This window comes from Neomonachus schauinslandi, chromosome 12 (assembly GCF_002201575.2).
Source record: "Neomonachus schauinslandi chromosome 12, ASM220157v2, whole genome shotgun sequence".
NCBI lineage: Eukaryota > Metazoa > Chordata > Mammalia > Carnivora > Phocidae > Neomonachus > Neomonachus schauinslandi.
Genome location: NC_058414.1, coordinates 2605785 through 2625481, shown reverse-complemented (window position 1 = coordinate 2625481; position 19697 = coordinate 2605785). Strand labels below are relative to the sequence as shown.

Below are 19697 nucleotides of genomic sequence, written 5' to 3'. Positions count from 1 at the left end.
GAAGTCTGCTCCTCCCTCTCCCACTCCCCCTGCTTGTGTTCCCTCTCTCGCTGTCTCTCTCTGTCAAATAAATAAATAAATAAAAATCTTTAAAAAAAAGTATAAATAAATAAAAACTTTAAAAAATAAAAAAGAACTGTTAATAAAAAAAAAAAAGAGTATTCCAGGGAAATCTTCACTTAAAGACACATTTAGAGACTGGATAATGAGTAAATAAAAAATGTCCTTCCTGGGGCGCCTGGGTGGCTCAGTTGGTAAAGCGGCTGCCTTCGGCTCAGGTCATGATCCCAGGGTCCCGGGATCGAGCCCCGCATCGGGCTCCCTGCTCCGCGGGAAGCCTGCTTCTCCCTCTGCCCTTCCCCCTGCTTGTGCTCTCACTTGTGTGCTAGCTCTCTCAAGATAAATTTTAAAAATATATTTTTTTTAATTAAGGGCGCCTGGGTGGCTCAGTTGGTTAAGCGGCTGCCTTCGGCTCAGGTCATGATCCTGGAGTCCCGGGATCGAGCCCCGCATCCGGCTCCCTGCTCGGCGGGGAGTCTGCTTCTCCCTCTGCCCTTCCCCCTGCTTGTGCTCTCTCTCTGTCTCTCTCTCAAATAAATAAAATCTTTAAAAAAAACACACACACATTCAATATGCCAAAGTGGCCCGATTTGGGAGGCCTGCCCTTGACCCCTACAACAGAGGTGCTAATAAAGGTTGCCCAGAGCTACTCCTGCCTCAATTGGCCCAGTGTCTCCAGCAGTATGGGGGAGGCGAGGACCATATGTGAGATGAAGGAAGCAACTTCTTTGTGGAATATTCCACAAGAAGGGGAGATTTCAATTCAGGGAGCGAGGCTGGGAAGTCTCCCTCCCCAGCCTCAGGGGCTTTCTCGGGCAGCTCTGATCTGCAAGCCTCAGGGCCTCTCCCCTGCCTCCTCGACTCCTCAGAGCCCCTGACAGAAGCCGCTGCTTCCTGGCACCTGCCAGCATCATTTACGCTGCCCGAGTGTATTTCAATCCTGTTTTTATTTTGGCAGACTGCTTTTTGCAAAGCACCCTGCCATGAGCTGTCTGCTGATTTCAGCTAACTTGGAAAACAAACCTTCCTTGGCATGTATAATTGGCAGCAGGCACGTTTTCTCCCCACCTTGCTTGCGGGGAAGGCGGTTTTTGAAGTTTGAGGAAAGGTGGACAAAGCAGAAAAGACAGCACTCCGGATCGAACACCGTGGCTCAGCCTACGAGACACATGCGGAATCTGGTACAGCACTTTGAAGAGGCAGAGAATTACAGGCTCCCCGCATGGGAGAGTCTGTTCAAACAGGATTGTCTTAAAAAGCAAACAAGAGGCTGCAGACCCTTCAGATTAATCACTGCCAAATTGCTTTCCATCACCATAAGAAGTAGCAATTAGGAATGAAACATGCAGGATTACGTTGTGGGAGGAAAAGGAGAATATTTTAGGTAAAGTGGTACTGACGAACCAAGGCTGAGAAATTCACTGCAACCTCAGACCTCACATGGTGGGGTAAGGCTTCGGGACTGAAGGAGGGAGGGATACAGGGAGGGAGGGAGGGAAGGAGGGGAGGGAAGGAGAGGAGGGGAGAGGGAGGAGACAAGAAAGCCATGGAAAACGGTATCAGAAGGATCTGTGACTGTTCACCTGAACTTTGAGCTTGACAAGACTCTAACTGGATGTTTCTCATAGTGGTGGCCACAGCCCACCTGAATCAAAGGATATTAGGGTGCTTGTTAAAACCTGTAGATGTCTAAGTCTCAGAACTAAAATTTATGGAAGTTGGGCCTAAGATTCTGCCATTTCAGTAAGCATCCATGTTTTCTTCTTCTTCTTCTTCTTTTTTTTTTTTTTTTGGATGACTGCCATTCTAACAGGTGCGAGGTGATGTCTCACTGGGGTTTGGATCTCCATTTCCCTGATAATGAGTGACACTGAGCATCTTTCATGCACCTGTTGTCCATCTTTGGATGGACATATTCTTTGGAAAACTGTCTGTTCAAGTGCTTCGCCCATTTTTTAATCAGGCTACTTGTCTTTTTGCTATTGAGTTATAGGAGTTCCTGATATACTTTGCATATTAACCCCATATTGGATATGGTTTGCAAATACTTTTTCCCAGTCAGTGGATTTCCTTTTCATTCTACCAAATCCTTTGCTGTGCAGAAGCTTTTGTTGGGAATGAGGAGAAAGTGGACCCCTCATGCACTGTTGGTGGAAATGCAAACTGGTGCAGCCACTGTGGACAAGAGTATGGAGGGTCCTCAACAAATCAAAAACAGAACTACCAGGGGCACTTGGGTGGCTCAGTCGGTTGAGTGTCTGCCCTCCGGCTCAGGTCATGATCTCAGCGTCCTGGGATTGAGTCCCGTTTCGGGCTCCCTGCTCACTGGGGAGTCTGCTTCTCCCTCTCCCTCTGCCTCTACTTCCTACTCATGTTCTCTTTCTCTCTCTCTCTCTCTCTCAAATAAATAAATAAAAATCTTAAAAAAGAGAGAGAGAGAGAAAGAACCTGCTACTCAGCTTGCAAACGAGGGTGGCTAGAGTGCAGGATCCCCTGGCAGAAAACAGACACCAAAGAAATCAGCCATAGGAATACAGAAGAAGGGCCACTAACTGCTTGGCACAGCCAAGACAAGGGGATTCATGATCCGAGCCCATGTGGGACCGGCTGTCACACCAGGTCAGTTAACAGCATAAGCGCAGAGGTTGTCACCGAGCTGCCAGGGGCTCACAGTCTACTAGCCAGACCCCTCCGGTATGTGTGAGTCCAGCAAGGGAATGTCCTGCCCAGTCGTGATGGACTGTCAGGCTGCCACTTCAAAGCACCAAGACCTGGCCACTTAAGCTGCAGACATTTACATTTCAGTCGGGATGCTAGAAGACCAAGTTCAAGGTGCCTGCCTGCAGGGTTGGCTTCCTCTGAAGCCTCCCCCTTGGCTGGCAGATGGTCCCCCCTGGGGTTTTCCCCGCTGTGGGCACACAGCCTTGCTATCTCTGTGCCCAATCTCCCCTTCTTATAAGGACACCAGTCAGACTGGGTTAGGACCCACTCATATCGCCTCATGTTACCCCAATTACCCTTCCAAGATCCTATATCTCCAAATACAGTCACATGCTGAGGTACTGGGGGTTCCACATACAAATTTGGGGTGGGGGGACATAGTTCAGTCCACAACACCAGCATGCCGCTGGAATCAAGAGAAAGAGAACAGACCCAGAATTTGTGATTCTAAATAGAATTCTCCTTCAGCTATCACACCAAAGCAGCGGGTGTCAAGGGGTACTGCCTGGACCCACAGTACCGCCTGGGAGCCTGTGAGAAATGCAAGTTCTCAGGCCCCACCCAAGAGCCACTGTATCAGAAAATCAGGGGATGAGGCTCCGTAATCTGTGTGCTAACAAATTCTGTAGGTCATCATTATGATCTGAGATCACTACATCTTTCGGGATATCAAGGGGTTAATCCGGTCACCCATGCCTCTTTCAAACATTATGAGAAACACTAGTTGGGGGGCTTGGAAAAGCCTTTGCAGAAAAGGGACAGACTCAAAGAGATGGCAGGAGCTGGTGCTGTGCCCAGGTGGGAGTTTCGTGCTGGACCCAATTTCTCTACAGCTCGGGGTCCACACCCAAGTAACAGTGGCAGGAAAACCTATTTCCAAACTGACCAGGAGGATTAAGTGAGAAAATGCACAGAGAGTGCCGATCATGATGTCCAACATGCTGCACGCAGCTAATCAATGGCCCCGTGCTCCGAGGAGTGACTTCCACAGCCCACATGGCATGCCCAAGGACGAACATGCCGTTCCAGGCGTTGGTCTTCATAACTCATTTCTATGGTGCTATTAGGGTCCCTACGTTTAACAAATATCTATTTTCTCTTTTATTTGGCCTTCATCAATTTCTCAGAGGAGCAAGAAGTGAGTTATTTGAGAGCTAGCCCTTTAGAAGACTATTTCTAGACATATGGCGAGTGTGGAGGGCAGGGGTGTCCACAGGCAGGAACGGCCTGGAGCAGAAATCATTAAAAAAAGTAATTTCTGAGGGTACCAATAGGAGGAGAAAGGTTTTGTAAGTGATTTTTTTTTTAAATAAATGAACTAATATGTTTAAAGATTTTATTTATTTATTTATTTGAGAGAGAGAGAGAGAGAGAAACAGCATGAGAGGGGATAGGGTCAGAGGGAGAAGCAGGCTCCCCGCTGAGCCAGGAGCCCGATGTGGGACTCGATCCCGGGACTCCGGGATCATGACCTGAGCCGAAGGCAGTCGCTTAACCAACTGAGCCACCCAGGCGCCCTGTAAGTGATTATTCTAGAAATTTCCTCTCTCTAGTGTGGGTCATGTCATGTCACCAAAAGTGACGAAAGCACTCTACCCAGAAGACATTAATACACACTCTCTCCAAAATCCTGATCAAGCATTTTGATGAAGTCCTATCTGTTAAATAATATAAATTTCACTTAGGTGGATGTCTCCTGTTGAGCTTCACGGGAAGATTTGCAGAATACAATAAAATTGGCAAATGCAGGCAAGCTCATACCAAATTTGTTTTAATGCATCCTGGTCTCACGTCTTTTTTTAGTAATGAAACACTTAAATAGATTTTTTAATGATGTATTTTCCAGTTCCATAATTTGTAATTTGAATGATAAATAAAATTGCATCTTTAGATCATATTTTACAATGGTAATAAAAAATACTATAATGTTCCTTCCCTTGAGGTTCTTTTTTAAATTTAAAATACAACTCCTTTTCACATAACATTAGTTTTTTTGGCACATGTTTTTTTCTAACATATCTGCATGGATTTTCATAATGTTCCCCAAATTCAGAACATGAAATTATCATTTTTTTTGAACCAGGTGCATAACCATAATGAAGAGGATGTATGCAGGCAATACATTTCCAATGTAAATTACCCTGAGTTCTCAATGATGACAAAATGTTTATGAGAACATAATCATATTTTCCTTAAATTCTCTCTTACATAAGAAAGTCATTAACTAATGTACCTTAAAAGAAATGAATGCTCAGAAGTGAAACCCTTTAGGTAAAATGCTAATAATAAAAAGAGAAAATAATGTGTATGCCCAGTTGAAGTAAAATTTGTATACACATGGTGAAAGAGAGAGACAAATTAGGATATGTACAGTAGAATATGACTATGAAGAAATGACACACGCAAAAACATAAATGGATAACAAGGAAACACCACAGACTCCCATGCATACAAGATGATGCCATTTACATGACATCTAACAAAATGCACAATTACTGGAAGGTGGGAGCATCACCTCTAGGGGATGGAGTCTGACTTGGACAGGGCAGAGGGGCCCGGCCAGACTCTGGGAATGTTCTACCTCGACCCGGGTGGTGATGACACAGTTGTGTACCGTGGAAAAATTTATCGAATAGTGTGATCAAGAAATACGCCATTTCTGGTAAGACATAAGCACTGGAAGTTAGCAAAACAAATTTAAGACACTGTTCTTCAAAAACGTAACATTCATGAGTGAAGGTAAACAACAACCGTGTTGTAAAACGAGAAATTTAAATGGCTAAAAAGCATGCAGGGGAATTCAGTGTAGCATATTCTAATAATGGTTTTGGTAGGGATAAGTCTAAAACGGCTCCCCAATCATTCCTACTTCATAGAAGTTTCCAATCACCTCCCCTTGAGTATGGGTAAGACCTTGAACATGTGGCTATTACCCCAACAATAACACACAAAAAAAGTGAAAAGTTTTGGCAGATCTAGTCTCTAACTGGTTGCCTTTAAGCTAATCCAAACAGAGAATCTCCAGCTGACTTTGAAGAAGAAACATGTCCTGTTGTGAGCGGACCATGTGGCTAAGATTCCAGGATGACTTCTAGGAACTTGAGAGCAAATCCAACAGACAGCCAGTCAACACATGTGGACCTCAGTTCTAAAACCACAAGGAACTGAATTCTGCTAACAAGCTGAATGAGCCTGGAGAGAGCCCTGATAAGGGTTGGTGGTATTGTGATACTGTGATTTATAATATGAAATGTGTATTTGGTCTTTGTCCATTTCTTGCAGAGCTCCTAGGACCTTTGGATTTTCGTAAGTGAAATTTCCAGGGTGTCTGTTATTATGTTAATGAGCTTAATGTGGTGACTTCTAGAACTCACCAAACTAAGGGCCAGGGGAACCACCACCTAATTACAGGATTGGAACTTTCACTCCCTTCCCCTTGGGCTCCCGGGACTGGAGCAGGGCTGGAGGTTGAATCAATCACCAATAGCCGATGATTTCATCAATCATGCCTGTGTAATGAAACCTCCTGTGTAATGAAGGGTTCAGAGAGCTTCCAGGTTGGTGAACACTTGGAAATCCAGGGAGAGTGGCTCCCGGAGAGGCCTGGAAACTCTGGGACGCTTCCCACATACCCTGTCTTCTGCATCTGACAAATTCTGACACGTACTACATTGCAGGTGAACCTTAAAGCCATTATGCTAGTGGAAATAAGCCCATCACGAGAGAGCAAATATTGCCCAACTCCTCTAGTATGACGTAACTAGAGCAGGTGGAAGTCATACAGACCAGAAGTAGAATGGTGGCTGCCAGGGGTTAGGAGGAGGGCTGGGGGAGCTAGCCATTACTGCATACAGTTTGGGTTGGAGGCTGCGAAAGAGCTCTGTAGATGCATGGTGGTCATGGTTGCAAAATAATGTGAACGTACTTGATGCCAAGAACAGTACACCTGAAAACAGTGAAATTCGTATTTTGTATATTGTACCCCAGTAAATACGTGAGTAAATAAATAAATAAATATGAACAATGCACTCATTTATTTACCAATTATTCGACATTCTCTTCCACTAATAAACCCTCCACATAAAGAATAGAATAAAAATTACCACTCTGTCTCAGAGAGCTATTCGACCGAAGCAGAGGGCTTCTAGAAAGCTTCATGGTGGGGTCCCCTCTGCCCCCCCACCATCTCTGCAGAACCACAAACAGAGAAGAGATTTCGTTTGAGATCTTGTTTGAGATCTGAAAGCGATCTGGATTTGAGCTAATGGAGGAATACTACCAGAATCCAAGGAAGTTCCATGACATTCTTGAGAAAGTGGTTCATCAGATACAGTGTGAGCATGGACTAAAAGGGTCAAGAAGAATACAACAAGGAAAACACCTACAAAAGATACAAAACAAGCCTCCCATCGGGAAGAGACAAAATGTATGATTTATGCAACTGAAGAGCCCTAAAACACATGAGACAAAATCTGACCGAAGTAATGGGCAGAACAGACAATCCAGCAATGAGTCAGAAACAACATCATGCAACTTTCATTAATGGATAAGACAGAGCACACTTGAACAGCCATGTAGACAAGATGGACACAAGGGTCATCGACAGGACCCACCACCCATCACAAGAGATACACAGTCCTCTCCAGGATACCAGGAGCTCTCTCCAGATGGACCATATTCTAGCCCATAAAGCATGCCTTAATAAATTAAAAAAGGTTTAAAATCATACAAAATTTTTTCCTCTGGTCCCAGTAGAACGATATTGGACTTTAATGACAAAAAGAAATTTGGGAGACTGATAAATATGTGGAAATTTAAAAACATAATCATAGGGGTGCCTGGATGGCTCAATCAGAAGAGTGGGAGACCCTCAACCCTGTGAGTTCAAGCCCCACGTTGGGTGTGGAAATGACTTAAACAAATAAATATTTTTTTCAAAAATGTTAAAAAATAAAAACATAATCTTAAAAAACCAATGAACCAAAGAAGAAACCAAAGGGAAAGTAAGTAAATACTTGTAGATAAATAAAAGTGAAGATATGAGATCCCAAAACCATGGGACTCATGGAAGCAGTGTGCAAAGGGGAATTTACAGTTGTAAATGCTGGTATAAAAGAAGAAAGATCTCCAATCAGGAGAAGAAGAGCAACCCAAATCTAAAGGGAGCCAAAGGAAGGAAATAATAAAAATCACAGCTGAAATTAATGACCTAGAAACTAGAAAACCAATAGAGTATCACTGAAAATAGAAGCTGATTGTCCAAGAAGATTAACAACATTGACCACAGGTTAGCTAGATTAACCAAGAAAAGGAGAGAAGGTGTACATTTTTAGACACAGAAATGAAAGAGGATTGTTCCTACTGATCCGAGCTAAATAAGAGGGATCATCAACGGATGCTATAGACAAGTGTACGCCAATAAATCAGGCACCTCACATGACGTGGATGCATTCCTAGAAAGACGCAAAACATCGAAACTGATCCAGGAACAAATAAATAACCTGAATAGAAGTATGATAAGTAAAGAAACTAATATATGAATTTTTTAAAGATTTATTTATCCATGAGAGAGAAAAAGAGAGAGCGCATAGGGGGTTGGAAGGGGGACAGAGGGAGAGGGAGCGAGCGAATCTCAAGCAGACTCCCCGCTGAGGACAAAACCCAAAACCCAACATGGAGCCCAATCTCACAACCCTGAGATCATGACCTGAGCCCAAACCAAGAGTCAGCCATTTAACCTACTGAGCCACCCAGGAGCCCCAAAATATTATTTAAAAAAAAAAAAAACTACCCACAAAGAAAAATCAGGCCCAGATGGCTTCACTGGCAAATTCTACCAAACATTTAAAGAACGAATTCTTCATAAACACTGCCAAAAAATACAAGAAGAGGAAATACTTCTCAGCTCACGCAATGGGGTAATACCATGATAGCAATCCCAGACAAAGATATCAACAGAAAAACAAAACAAAACAGAACTATAGACCCAATACTTGTTACAAATATAGATTCAAAAACCCCAACAAAATACTAACAAATCAAATCCATTAATCCATTAAAAGAATTATATACCATGAAACCAAGTGGAATTTGTCTGAATTGGTCAATGAAATGCTGGTTTAACATCTAAAAATCAATTCTTCTAATATATCACATCAATAAATAAAGCCAAAAAACCACACAATTATCTCAACAGATGCAGAGAAAACATTTGGCAGTACTCACCACCCTTTCATGATAAAACCTCTCATCAAACCAGCAATAAATAGGAACTTCCACAACTTCATAAAAGGCATCTATGAAAAACCCACAGTTCACATCACACTTCTTACAATCCCATAAATCAAATTAGCCCAATCTTAAAAATGGGTAAAAGATCTGAATAGACATTTCTTCCAAGAAGATGCGCAAACACCAGTAAGCTCACGAAAAGATCGTCGACATTCTCAGCCATCAGGGGAATGCAAGTCAGAACCACAGCGAGCTAGCACCCCACACCCACGGAGCTGTCTGTGGTCCAAAGCACAGGTAATCCCAAGAGCTGTTGTGCAAGGACAGAACTGGACCCGCGTCGTGCTGGGGGGATGTCAAGTGTGTGGCCACTGAAAATAACAGTGCAGCCGTCCATCCATCAAACAGGTAAACACACAATCCAGCAATTCCACTCCTTGGCACCTACCCCAGAAAAAATATATGCCTGCAAAAAGCCAGCACACAGGTGAAGCGTCTGCCTTCGGCTCAAGTCGTGATCCCAGGGTGCTGGGATCGAGTCCCGCATTGGGCTCCCTGCTCAGCAGGGAGCCTGCTTCTCCCTCTCCTTCTCCCTCTGTGCTTACTCACTCTCTCTCTCTCTCTCTCTCAAGTAAATAAATAAATAAAATCTTAAAAAAAAAAAAGGAATCGCTAATATGATAAATTCGGCTCTGAAAAAGAGATAAAGCTGCCCCCTAAACACACCATTGTTTTATACAAGGCAGGACGAAACCTTCAGCTCTCTGCCTCTGAATAGTACCCTGTCTCTCCGGTCACACTCTCCAGGCCCTTTCATTGGACCTTTACACGAGGGCTTTCGAGGGAAGGATGTTGGCATTATCCGTGCAGCAGAAATGCAAAGCAATACCACGTACTTACCGTAGCCAGGAGCACGCTCTGGAGGCTTCTGGTCCTGCAGCTCCAACTCAGCCCCCGATTGCTTCTTGGAACCTTGCAAAAGCATCAGGAACACCTTTTTGAACATTAAAAAGAGAGCTTCTTATTATTCATACTCATTTCCACAGCGCGCTTCTTTTCTTGGCTTCAGTTACCCGATGAGATTGTGAAGACAACAGACACCACACAAATACACAGCGTCGTATGTCATTAGCTTTTCATTGTGCTGGCCTGGCCCTCAGGCCACCCCACTCGGGGCAAGCTGGTCGTAAGGCTGCTCACAGGATAGAGGAGGGACAGCTGACCATGGACTCCAGGGCACTTACGGGCAGAGGCCGGTCCAACCCAAAGGCAGTCAGGCAGACAGACAGAGCAAAGCAGGTGCCAAGAATGTGTGTCCAGGGCAACTCAAGTTTGGGGTTGGCTGCACCAGCATCTTAGAAGGTGGGTGACACAGCCTATTCGGCATGGGTGGGATGCCATGCGTAAGAACCCCCACCGGACGTGTCTTTTCCAGGGGCGTGCCACATCGCCCAGAGCAGTTGGTTTAAGTAACAGCTTGAGGTCCCTACTTAGTTGGTGCTGGAAACACAAGTCCAGCTTCAGTGTGTTCAGATCCAAGGACGGCACCCCAAATCAGTGAGAGAGTGGTGAGAAGCCATCTGAGCCAGGACAGCTATCCAAGCCCTAGAGCCGCCCCTGGAGGTTCGGCGGGGTCCTTGGAGGCGTGAGAGGGCGTCCCTAGCATAACCTCGACAGGCGCATGCGAGAGGCAGGTGGTTCGTGCATGAAAACCGGGCAGCAGCCACCACCGTGGGAAAGGCTGGGGCGCCAGGCTTGAGCGCGAGGCTCCCCGCGGCAGGGCGGGCCAGCTCCGCACACGCAGGCTCGGGGACCCAGCGCCCAGAGTGTTGGCTGCACCGTATCTGGAGCAGGAACGGTGACCACAAGTGGCTGAAGTTCAGCAGATGACCGCTTGTGGTGCTTAGCAGGGACCCTGCCCTGTGGTTTCTGTAAACAGCACTCCCTCTGATTGCTCTGATTGCTTATTTGAGGAAATAAGTACAAAGGTATCGACTGTCTCTGGGTGTCTGGACGAGCCTCCAGCCTGCAGGGAAGACAGGGAGAGGGCGGTGGAGAGGGGAAGCAAGTGAGCAAGGCTGCAGGAGGGCAGAGACACATACTCTCTCTGCATGCGGTTCGTGAGTTTGGGACAGAATCTTGCTGACAGAGATCCCGAGTCCTGCCCTGGCCAAGGGCCAGGAGGTTTCATTAGACCTGGTGTGCTTACTTGTATTCATAAGATTACAACCCCTTGCTGATTCCCAGTAAGACCCCCAGGAAAAGAGGCAAACCTCAACACGACTATGAATATCACCACCACCAATAATAATAATAATAATAATTAATAATTAATAACAGCACAGTGCCAGGGTGTCCCCTTGGGAAACGATTTTGCCTCTCTGACTTAGTTTCCCCTTATGATAAATGGTAATAATAAGATGCACAACAGAGCTGTGGCAAGCAGGGAGCACATTTATAGAGAGTAGAAAGAACAGTGCTTGCCCAAGGGATGCTCCCAACGTCTGGTCCTGAGAGGAGCCAAGCGGGAGGAGAAGTACAGAGGGGGGTGCTGTGGTGCGTTGCTTCAATTAATTCTCAGCACAACCCAGTGACACCACTACCGTTAATCCCACTTATGAGGAGGGCACCAAAGCCTAGCGTGAGAAGCATTCAGCAAGTGCATTTTTTTTTTAAGGTTTTATTTATTTATTTGACAGAGGGAGAGCACAAGCAGGGGGAGCTGCAGGCAGAGGGAGAGGGAGAGGCAGGCTTCCCGCGGAGCAGGGAGCCCGACGCGGGGCTCGATCCCAGGACTCCGGGACCATGACCCAAGCCGAAGGCAGACGCTTAACCGACTGAGCCCCCCAGGCGCCCCTCAGCGAGTGCATTTATAAAGATTTTTATTTGGGGGTGTCAGAGTGGCTCAGTCGGTAGAGCATCCAACTTGATCTCTGCTCAGGTCACGATCTCAGGGCCATGGGATCGAGCCCCAGGCTGGGCTCCATGATCAGCGTGGAGTCTGCTTAAGATTCTCTCTGTCTCGCTCCCTCTGCCCCTCCCACGGCTCGCTCTTGCTCTCACTAATAAATAAATAAATCTTCAAAAGACAGAACACAAACTGTGGGCAGCCACATGGGAAGGTGTCTGAGCACAGACTAAGCCTCTCAGATCCAGCTACACTTCCCACAGCTTAGGAAGAATGTGGCTTCCGCGCATTTTCGGAAGGCAGTGTGGGATGCACACCTCTCACAGTGTTTTCTCTACACCTGTAACAAGGAGAGGCCACAGGCCACTGCACACACACCACACAGACCCACACCAGCCTCTTCCATACGAAAGTACCAGGAAGTCGTTTTCAGTCTTATCTAATGTTCTGAATTCACCGGAATTAGCTCAGGTTTCCCAAGTCAACAGAAATCAAATGAGGATGGGTCACACTGCTCTTAGAAACTTTTAGGTAAATTCATCACGTGAAATGAATAAGAACTAAACAGATGATGACATTGCACTCAACAGCAAAAATATAAACAATCCAATTTAAAAATGGGCAAGGGCACCTGGGGGGCTCAGTCACTTAAGTGTGTGACTATTGATTTCGGCTCAGGTCATGATCTCAGAGTCGTGGGATCAAACCCCGCATCCAACTCCATGCTCAGCGGGGAGTGTGCTTCTGCTTCTCCCTCTGCCCCTCCCCCCACTGTAACGTGCTCTCTCTCTCTCTCTCTCAAATAAATAAATCTTTTAAAAAAATGAGCAGGGGATCTGAATAGACATCTCTCTGGAGAAGACATCCAGACGACCAACAGACACATGAAAAGATGCTCAACATCACTCATCATCAGGGAAATGCAAAACAAAACCACAATGAGGTACCACCTCACCCCTGTCAGAATGGCTATCATCCAAATGACAAGAAATAACAGGTGTCGGTGAGGATGTGGGGAAGGGGGACTCCTCGTGCACTGTTGGTGGGAATGCCAACCAGTGCAGGCACTCGGGAAAACAGCATGGAGGGTCCTCAAAAAATTAAAAATAGAACTACTGTAGGACCCAGCAATTCCAAGTCTGGGTATGTATTCGAAGGAAATGAAAACACATATATATATTGAAGAGACATCTGATGCCCGTGTTCACTGGAGCATTTTGAACAGTAGCCAAGACATGGAAACAGCCCAAGTGCCAATTGTCTATCCATAGATGAACGCATAGAGAAGAGGTGGTGTGTATATATATATATATATATATACACACACACAGTTGCATAATATTCATACACACACACACACGCGCGCACACACACACACAGGAATATTATGCAACCATAAAAAAGGAAGGAAATCCTGCCATTTGCAACAACGTGGCCAAACCTTGGGGAGCACTGTGCTAAGTGAGACAAGCCAGAGAGAGAAAGAAAAATAATACCCTATGATCTCACCTATACATGGAACATTAAAAAAAAAAAAGGAAAGAAAGAAAGAAATCGAGCAGATCCATGGTTGCCAGGGGACAGCAGGGGGCCGACATGGGTACTGGGGGTCAAAAGACACAAACTTCCAGTTATAAGATAAGTAAGTCCCAGGAAGGTGATGCGTGTCGACTCTGGTTAGCAACACTGGGCTCTAGAGCTGAACGTTGCCGAGAGAGTAGATTATAGAAGTTCTTTCCACAAGAGAGATGACTATGTGAGGTGATGCACGTCAGCTGAACTTTCCAACAGCCATCATGACAACACACGCACACATCAAATCATTACGTGCTACGCCCTCACCGAATACCATATTGCATGTCAATAAAACTGGGGGGAAAAGGAAATGACATCTCAAGGACACTGACCGGTGTGGAAACGATTTATAATGTAACAGAAGGACGGGTTGGAGCGCACAGACTGTGGCATTTCTGCCCTTTGTTCTCAAGGAGCAGTACGTTCAAAAGTTCGGGATTCTTCATCTGGGGGCTGATGCTGTCGTAATTTAGAAGCGCTGTGGGGTGTGAGCATTGACGGCGGCCCCGGGGTCAGCTCCGCACTGATTGTGCCATCAATCCCTCAGACCGCGGGCCGATGCCCACCCCATCGGCACATCGTCTCAGCCCCCAGACTCGACCTGCACTTAAAGTGTCAGTTTGATGGACTGCGTCCTGGAGATGGGCAGCGCAAGGTGCCTTCTGCGAAGGCGCTGGTGGCCTCCGTGAAGCCAGCCAACTCTGCAGGACAAGGACAGCATCGTGCCACCGATGGAGGACGTGGGCGCAGGAAGAATTTCCAAACTGCAGCCGCAGGCTGACCTCTGTTGTGTGTTTAATCAGTTCCCCAGAAGAACGTTTTTTAAGAAGATAAAACCACATGGAGAGCTTCGGGGCTGAGTACCGTGAGGGTCACTGGCCGGTCCTCTCCGGATGCAGGAGTCCGGGCAGATCTGTCCCTTGAGGGGCCTCACGGTGCACGCAGTGGGAGTTTGTCTGTTCCTAGGAGCTTGTATCCATTCCCGATGGCTGTTGTAACAAATGACCACAAATACGGGGGCTTCAAGCAGAGCCACGTATCAAATGATAACTCTGGAAGTCGGAAGTCTACAGTGGTCCTCCTGGACTGGTTCCTTCTCTGCGCCCCGACGGGGAATGTGCTCCTTGCCTTTTGCGGGTTCTGGTGGCCGCCTGCAGGCTCTAGTGTAAGTGCTCATGGGCCCGCGCCTTGTGTTCAAAGCTCATCACCCCAATCCCTGCCTCCGCGAAGACATCACCTTCTGCCCGTCTGACCTTCCTATGTCCTTCTGACAGGCATGCTTCTGACTACACCACCCCACCCAGCATAACCTTCCGGTCACAGGATCTGTGCCACTCATGACCACCGGTCTGGGGATCGGGACACAGACAGGCTCAGAGCCATTATTTGGTCCAGGACTGGACCACATGCCACCAGTTCAGCTCTGAAACAGGGACCAATGGTCCCTGGAGGGGACCGGGTTCCGAAAGGGGACATTTGAGTGGTGGTGCTCTAGAGGCTAAGGAGATTAACCACAAGGTGAGACACTGAGAAATGGAAGTCGAGTGTGTCCCGGTCAGAGAGGGAGGGACACATACAAAGAGGGGATGCTAGATGAACCCAGTGTAACTGGCTTGGCCTTGGAGGTGCTGCTGGAGGTGAGCTCCTGGCTTTCAATGTGTGGAGAAAAAGAGCATTGAACAGAGACTCCCCGGCTGTAGCCAGGATGGGAGCAGGGAGCAGCGGTGCCCACGGTCAGGCATGCACCTGACAGCCGGGCCCCCTCGCAGGCATGGGAATGTGCCCCGTGTGCCTGGAGCACCTCATTCTGTCAGAGAGGAAGAAGACACTCAGACGTAATGGGGACATGTTAAAGATGCAAAAGCCAGCTTGGAGGGGCTCCCCTGGCTAAATCTGGTAGGATTCCAGCATCCAAGTAAATTGTGGCTCCCTGCATACGGTAAGAAGCCACGACTCCTCACTGATACAAACAAATAAATGGGGTGAAGAGAACATGCTCCGTTTCTGTGTAATGGCAATGAAGAAATGCAGAAGGAGTCACAGAATGGGAGGACCCAACAACTGGCAAATGTCAGGGTCATGTTGAACTCAGGCCAGGGCCAGGGGAGGGGACCCAAACCAGCGCGATGAGGAATGGGAACTGAAAGAATCTCAAGGCGCGTCCTTGAAAAATAATTAAAAATGAAGAGAAAAGGAAAATTAGCTTCAGAGTGGAAACGCCTGGCAGATGCCGTCGACCTGGATGAGCCCTGTTCTCGCCGCTGCACAGAACAGACCCGGCCGCCTCTTGCACTGGGCTCACTGTGCAAAAGGGCTGTTCTGAAATCTGCAGAAACACTGAGGTCACCAACGTCCCAGAAATAGGCATTCTTGAAGAGTGACGGAGAGTAAGGAGACACACAACGTGCCTCACTTGTGACCCCGGACTGGATGCTTCTGCTATTCAGGACGTGAGAGGCACAATTGGAACTTGAAGGCGAAGACTGTACAGGAATCTTTGTTCTTAGAAATCACCGTCCCCGTTGGTTCAACATCCACAAATCAATCAATGTGATACAATACATTAACAAAAGAAAGAATAAGAATCATATGATCCTCTCAATAGATGCAGAAAAAGCATTTGACAAAGTACAGCATCCTTTCTTGATCAAAACTCTTCAGAGTATAGGCATAGAGGGTACATACCTCAATATCATAAAAGCCATCTATGAAAAACCTACAGTGAATATCATTCTCAATGGGGAAAAACTGAGAGCTTTCCCCCTAAGGTCAGGAACGCGGCAGGGATGTCCACTATCACCACTGCTATTCAACATGGTATTAGAAGTCCTAGCCATAGTAATCAGACAACAAAAAGAAATCAAAGGCATCCAAATCGGCAAAGAAGAAGTCAAACTCTCACTCTTTGCAGATGATATGATACTTTATGTGGAAAACCCCAAAGACTCCACCCCAAAACTGCTAGAACTCATACAGGAATTCAGTCAAGTGGCAGGATATAAAATCAATGCACAGAAATCAGTGGCATTCCTATACACCAACAACAAGACAGAAGAAAGAGAAATTAAGGAGTCGATCCCATTGCACCCAAAAGCATAAGATACCTAGGAATAAATCTAACCAAAGAGGCAAAGGATCCGTACTCAGAAAACTATAAAATACTCATGAAAGAAATTGAGGAAGACACAAAGAAATGGAAAAACGTTCCATGCTCATGGATCGGAAGAACAAATATTGTGAAGATGTCAATGTTACCTAGAGCAATCTACACATTCAATGCAATCCCCATCAAAATACCATCCACTTTTTTCAAAGAAATGGAACAAATAATCCTAAAATTTGTATGGAACCAGAAAAGACCCCGCGTAGCCAGAGGAATGTTGAAAAAGAAAAGCAAAGCTGGCGGCATCACAATTCCAGACTTCCAGCTCTATTACAAAGCTGTCATCATCAAGACAGCATGGTACTGGCACAGAAACAGACACAGAGATCAATGGAACAGAATAGAGAGCCCAGAAATGGACCCTCAACTCTATGGTCAACTCATCTTTGACAAAGCAGGAAAGAATGTCCAATGGAAAAAAGACAGTCTCTTCAACAAATGGTGTTGGGAAAATTGGACAGCCACATGCAGAAGAATGAAACTCGACCATTTCCTTACACCACACACAAAAACAGACTCAAAGTGGTTGAAAGACCTCAATGTGAGACAGGAGTCCATCAAAATCCTAAAGGAGAACACAGGCAGCAACCTCTTCGGCCTCAGCCGCAGCAACTTCTTCCTAGAAACATCGCCAAAGGCAAGGGAAGCAAGGGCAAAAATGAACTATTGGGACTTCATCAAGATAAAAAGCTTTTGTAAAGCAAAGGAAACAGTCAACAAAACCAAAAGACAACCGATAGAATGGGAGAAGATATTTGCAAATGACATATCAGATAAAGGGCTAGTATCCAAAATCTATAAAGAACTCATCAAACTCAACACCCAAAGAACAAAGAATCCAATCAAGAAATGGGCAGAAGACATGAGCAGACATTTTTCCAAAGAAGACATCCAAATGGCCAACAGACACATGAAAAAGTGCTCAACATCGCTCGGCATCAGGGATATCCAAATCAAAACCTCAATGAGGGGCGCCTGGGTAGCTCAGATGGTTAAGCCTCTGCCTTCGGCTCAGGGCATGATCCCAGGGTCCTGGGATCGAGCCCCGCATCGGGCTCCCTGCTCCGCGGGAAGCCTGCTTCTCCCTCTCCTTCCTGCTCGAGTTCTCTCTCACTATCTCTGTCTCTCTCAAATAAATAAATAAAATATTTTTAAAAAAAAAAACCTCAATGAGATACCACCTCACACCAGTCAGAAAGGCTAAAATTAACAAGTCAGGAAATGACAGGTGTTGGCAGGGATGCGGAGAAAGGGGAACCCTCCTCCACTGTTGGTGGGAATGCAAGCTGGTGCAGCCACTCTGGAAAACAGGATGGAGGTTCCTCAAAAAGTTGAAAATACAGCTACCATACGATCCAGCAATTGCACTACTGGGTATTTACCCCAAAGATACAAATGTAGGGATCTGAAGGGGTACGTGCACCCTGATGTTTATAGCAGCAATGTCCACAATAGCCAAACTGTGGAAAGAGCCAAGATGTCCATCGACAGATGAATGGATAAAGCAGAAGTGGTATATATATACAATGGAATATTATGCAGCCATCAAAGGGAATGAGATCTTGCCATTTGCAACGACGTGGATGGAACTGGAGGGTATTATGTTGAGTGAAATAAGTCAAACAGAGAAAGACACGGATCATATGACCTCACTGATATGAGGAATTCTTAATCTCAGGAAACAAACTGAGGGTTGCTGGAGTGGGGGGTGGGGTGGGAAGGATGGGGTGACTGGGTGATAGACACTGGGGAGGGTATGTGCTCTGGTAAGCGCTGTGAATTGTGCAAGACTGTTGAATCTCAGATCTGTACCTCTGAAACAAATAATGCAATATATGTTAAGAAAAAAAAAAAGAAGAAGAAGAAGGTAGCGGGAGGGGAAGAATGAAGCGGGGGAAATCGGAGGGGTAGACGAACCATGAGAGACGATGGACTCTGAAAAACAAACAGGGTTCTAGAGGGGAGGGGGCTGGGAGGATGGGTTAGCCTGGTGGTGGGTATTGAGGAGGGCACATTCTGCATGGAGCACTGGGTGTTATGCACAAACAATGAATCATGGAACACTTCATCTAAAACTAATGATGTAATGTATGGGGATTAACATAAGAATAAAAAAAAAAAAGACTGTTGAATCTCAGATCTGTACCTCTGAAACAAATAATGCAATATATGTTAAGAAAAAAAAAAAAGAAGATAGCAGGAGGAAGAATGAAGGGGGGGAAATTGGAGGGGGAGACAAACCATGGGAGACGATGGACTCTGAAAAACAAACTGAGGGTTCTAGAGGGGAGGGGGGTGGGAGGATGGGTTAGCCTGGCGATGGGTATCAAAGAGGGCACTTTCTGCATGGAGCACTGGGTGTTATACGCAAACAATGAATCATGGAACACTACATCAAAAACTAATGATGTAATGTATGGTGATTAACATAACAATAAAAAATTAAAAAAAAAAAAAGAAATCGCCGTCCCCCTCCGTAGGATGCATGCATCTGAGCTCATGCACCCAAGGCACTGACATCCAGAACCTTCCTGATGGAGGCACAAAGGGAACCCACCAAACAGAACATACCAGACTGGATGGGAGGAAATGGCCCGTCTCTCCTTTCTAGATTACTAAAAACGTCACAATTATTAAAAATGTACTGCAATGTTTATAATTGGGGAGGCTCTGTGGGGGGTGGGCAGGAGATATATGGGAAATCTTTGTGCCTTCTGCTCCATATTGCTGTGAACCTAAAACTGCTCTAAAAAGTAGTCTATGAAAAATATATATATACCACTAAAACTCTAAAATTCACTCCATTTACATGACATCAAAGGATTTTGTCTTGGCTTCAGAGCTTGGCGGGGGCGGAGAGCTGGCTACAAATGTACTTCCTGTGCACAGCCGGGGGCTACGTGGGGAGGGCTCCAGCTCTCTCTGCTCCCCAACCATACCGAGGAAACATTGCTCCGTGCCCTGGGACACACATGGTGCTCTATGATCAGGTTTTTACATCTCAGCCTCACTGGCTTGGGCGCCCCTTTGGGGACCCTG

At 46.0% G+C, this 19697-nt stretch overlaps 1 protein-coding gene across 1 annotated transcript in view; it reads right to left on the bottom strand.

Moving 5' to 3' along the window:
* The window catches only part of ABCA13 (ATP binding cassette subfamily A member 13), a 386205-nt gene that overhangs the window by 176991 nt on the left and 189517 nt on the right, over positions 1-19697 (bottom strand). The window contains exon 42 of the mRNA XM_044920208.1: positions 9913-10006. Within this exon, the coding sequence (XP_044776143.1) occupies positions 9913-10006 (94 nt within the window). The remainder of the gene's footprint in view (positions 1-9912; positions 10007-19697) is intronic.